At 39.2% G+C, this 2,229-nt stretch overlaps 1 protein-coding gene across 1 annotated transcript in view; it reads right to left on the reverse strand.

The window, feature by feature from the left end:
• Positions 1 to 1,876, reverse strand: part of LOC107668987 (tripartite motif-containing protein 16-like) — an 8,079-nt gene extending 6,203 nt beyond the window's left edge. Inside the window, exons 1-2 of the mRNA XM_016461071.1 lie at positions 1,295 to 1,876; positions 459 to 554 (exon numbers count right to left, since the gene is read on the reverse strand). Of these exons, the coding sequence (XP_016316557.1) occupies positions 459 to 554; positions 1,295 to 1,876 (678 nt within the window). The remainder of the gene's footprint in view (positions 1 to 458; positions 555 to 1,294) is intronic.
• Between the last annotated feature and the right edge of the window lie 353 nt (positions 1,877 to 2,229).

The raw sequence follows: 2,229 nt of genomic DNA on the forward strand, positions 1-2,229 counted from the left end.
GTAGCAGACATGATGTTATCAGACTCTGGCTTGGCAGACATGATGTGATCAGGCTTTGACTTAGTGGACATGACATGAGTAAACTTTGACTTAACTGGCATGATGTGAGCAGGTCCTGGAGTAGCAGACATGACGTGAGCAGGCGTTGGCATAGCAGGCATGACGTGAAGAGGCTTGACGTGAGCAGACTTTTGGGAAGTGTCATGTTCCTCCTCCATGACACCCACGGTGAATGGTGAATCAGCCAGCAACAAGGCAAAGTCAATATATTTCTCCAGTGACCAACAAATCTTTCCCCCAGGCAACTGAGAACGAATGGGTTCATTTAAACCCACTCGAAAAATGTCCTTAAGGGCCACATCATTAAAAGCCACCAAATGGACATGAAAACATGAACAAGAAACACACCCAAAACACCACATTACAGTTAAGTTCAAATCGTACTAGAAATGTCTTACTTTCAGGGCATCTACAGCCTGTTTAAGCTCCAGTAGGTCCTTCTCTTTAGCATGGATTTTGAGCTTGTATTTCTGGCGTGTCATGCCTAGTTCTTTCTGTGAAGAAACACAATAAAAACCTAAATGCTTTTTAACTACAATCATTCTGTGTAGAATTCATATAATGTGATTAATGTCACAAAATAGACACACTGCATTACGTTGCTCAGGATAGCCCTATATTCTATTCCACTGTTTATTTTTATGAGTTATATAAGAATAACCTTTGTCACTAACAAATGAGTTTATACACTTCATATATGAGGATATCTACCAGACTATTCAAAGTAGCTGACCACACAGTCAAAGCGAAAAGACAAAGCCTCTCTCTGATTGGTTGATGGGGAAAGATTTATATCTCTTAAAAGAAGCTCTCCTGAACATCCTTTTGTGTACGCAGGTTGAAATTTGTATGTGAAGCAGGAAACTGTTTTTGTAATATTATTCTAATGTTATAATGTTACACTTATTTACAGGTACTTTATCGTTTTTGGTTGGAAACACAAGCGTATTGCTCATCACATCAATTCAATGCCTCCTTTCTCTCACATTTCTTTTCCCAATTACTCTGTTGCATGAACTTTTCTGTACAATGAAAGCTGTTCATATTGAGGTGGAGTGCACTTTGGAAAATGTGTTTTGCCTCAGTGGAAAATGACTTTGGCTACTGAAGGATTCTGAGAATACTGTAATTTACTGCATCTTCCATAGAAGTTAAGAACCATGAAAAAGTTCTTATTGAATAAAACCACTTAAACGATACAAAGCAAAACAAGGAAAGATGATTTTTTTTCTACCTGTTTCTTTGTGCTTTCCACAGCTGCAGGTACTGTATTGTGACCTTTATGGTCGTCCATCACACACAAAAGACATATGCATTGTTGATCAGTTCGACAATACATCTCCAAATATTTGTCATGATGAGGACAGATCTTCTCCTGCAGGTTCACGGAGGCTTCGATCAGCTTGTGTTTCTTCAAGGCAGGAGACTTGTAGTGTGCTTGAAGGTGGTTTTGACAGTAAGATGCCAAACAAACCAAACAACTCTTCACAGCTTTTTGCTTGATACTTGTACAGAAATCACAGGTCATATCACCTGGCATGCAGTTGTTGTAAATGTGAGAGTTGCCCAGAAGTTCCAGTTTCTTCAGCTTGTCCACCATATCTGCCAGTATGGTATTTCTGTTCAAAACAGGCCTAGGGCTAAACGTCTGTCCGCACTGAGGACAGCTGAAGACCCCCAAATGATCATTTTTCTTCCAATAATCATTAATGCATTCCAAGCAGTAGCTGTGCCCACATGGAATGGCCACTGGATCTTTCAGCAAATCCAGGCAAATAGAACAGCAAAACTCTTCTGAATCCAGGAGCCCTTCCATTTAGTTGTATTCTGTTGTAGGAAAATGTGTGAAATGATAATGGTTCTGTCACTGAGAAGCAGTTCCCAGTTTTGCATGGATGTCTCTGGGCCACACCCTTCAGTTCTTCCTATTTAGATGACAGATAGGTAAATGTGCCTGTCTGTTGCACTGAATAAAAATGCTGCACTGTAAGCTAAACAATATCTACAGGTGCATCTCAATAAATTAGAATGTCGTGGAAAAGTTAATTTATTTCAGTAATTCAACTCAAATTGTGAAACTCGTGTATTAAATAAATTCAGTGCACACAGACTGAAGTAGTTTAAGTCTTTGGTTCTTTTAATTGTGATGATTTTGGCTCACATTTAACA

Source organism: Sinocyclocheilus anshuiensis, unplaced genomic scaffold (genome assembly GCF_001515605.1).
Source record: "Sinocyclocheilus anshuiensis isolate Anshui unplaced genomic scaffold, SAMN03320099.WGS_v1.1 scaffold4, whole genome shotgun sequence".
Taxonomy (NCBI): domain Eukaryota; kingdom Metazoa; phylum Chordata; class Actinopteri; order Cypriniformes; family Cyprinidae; genus Sinocyclocheilus; species Sinocyclocheilus anshuiensis.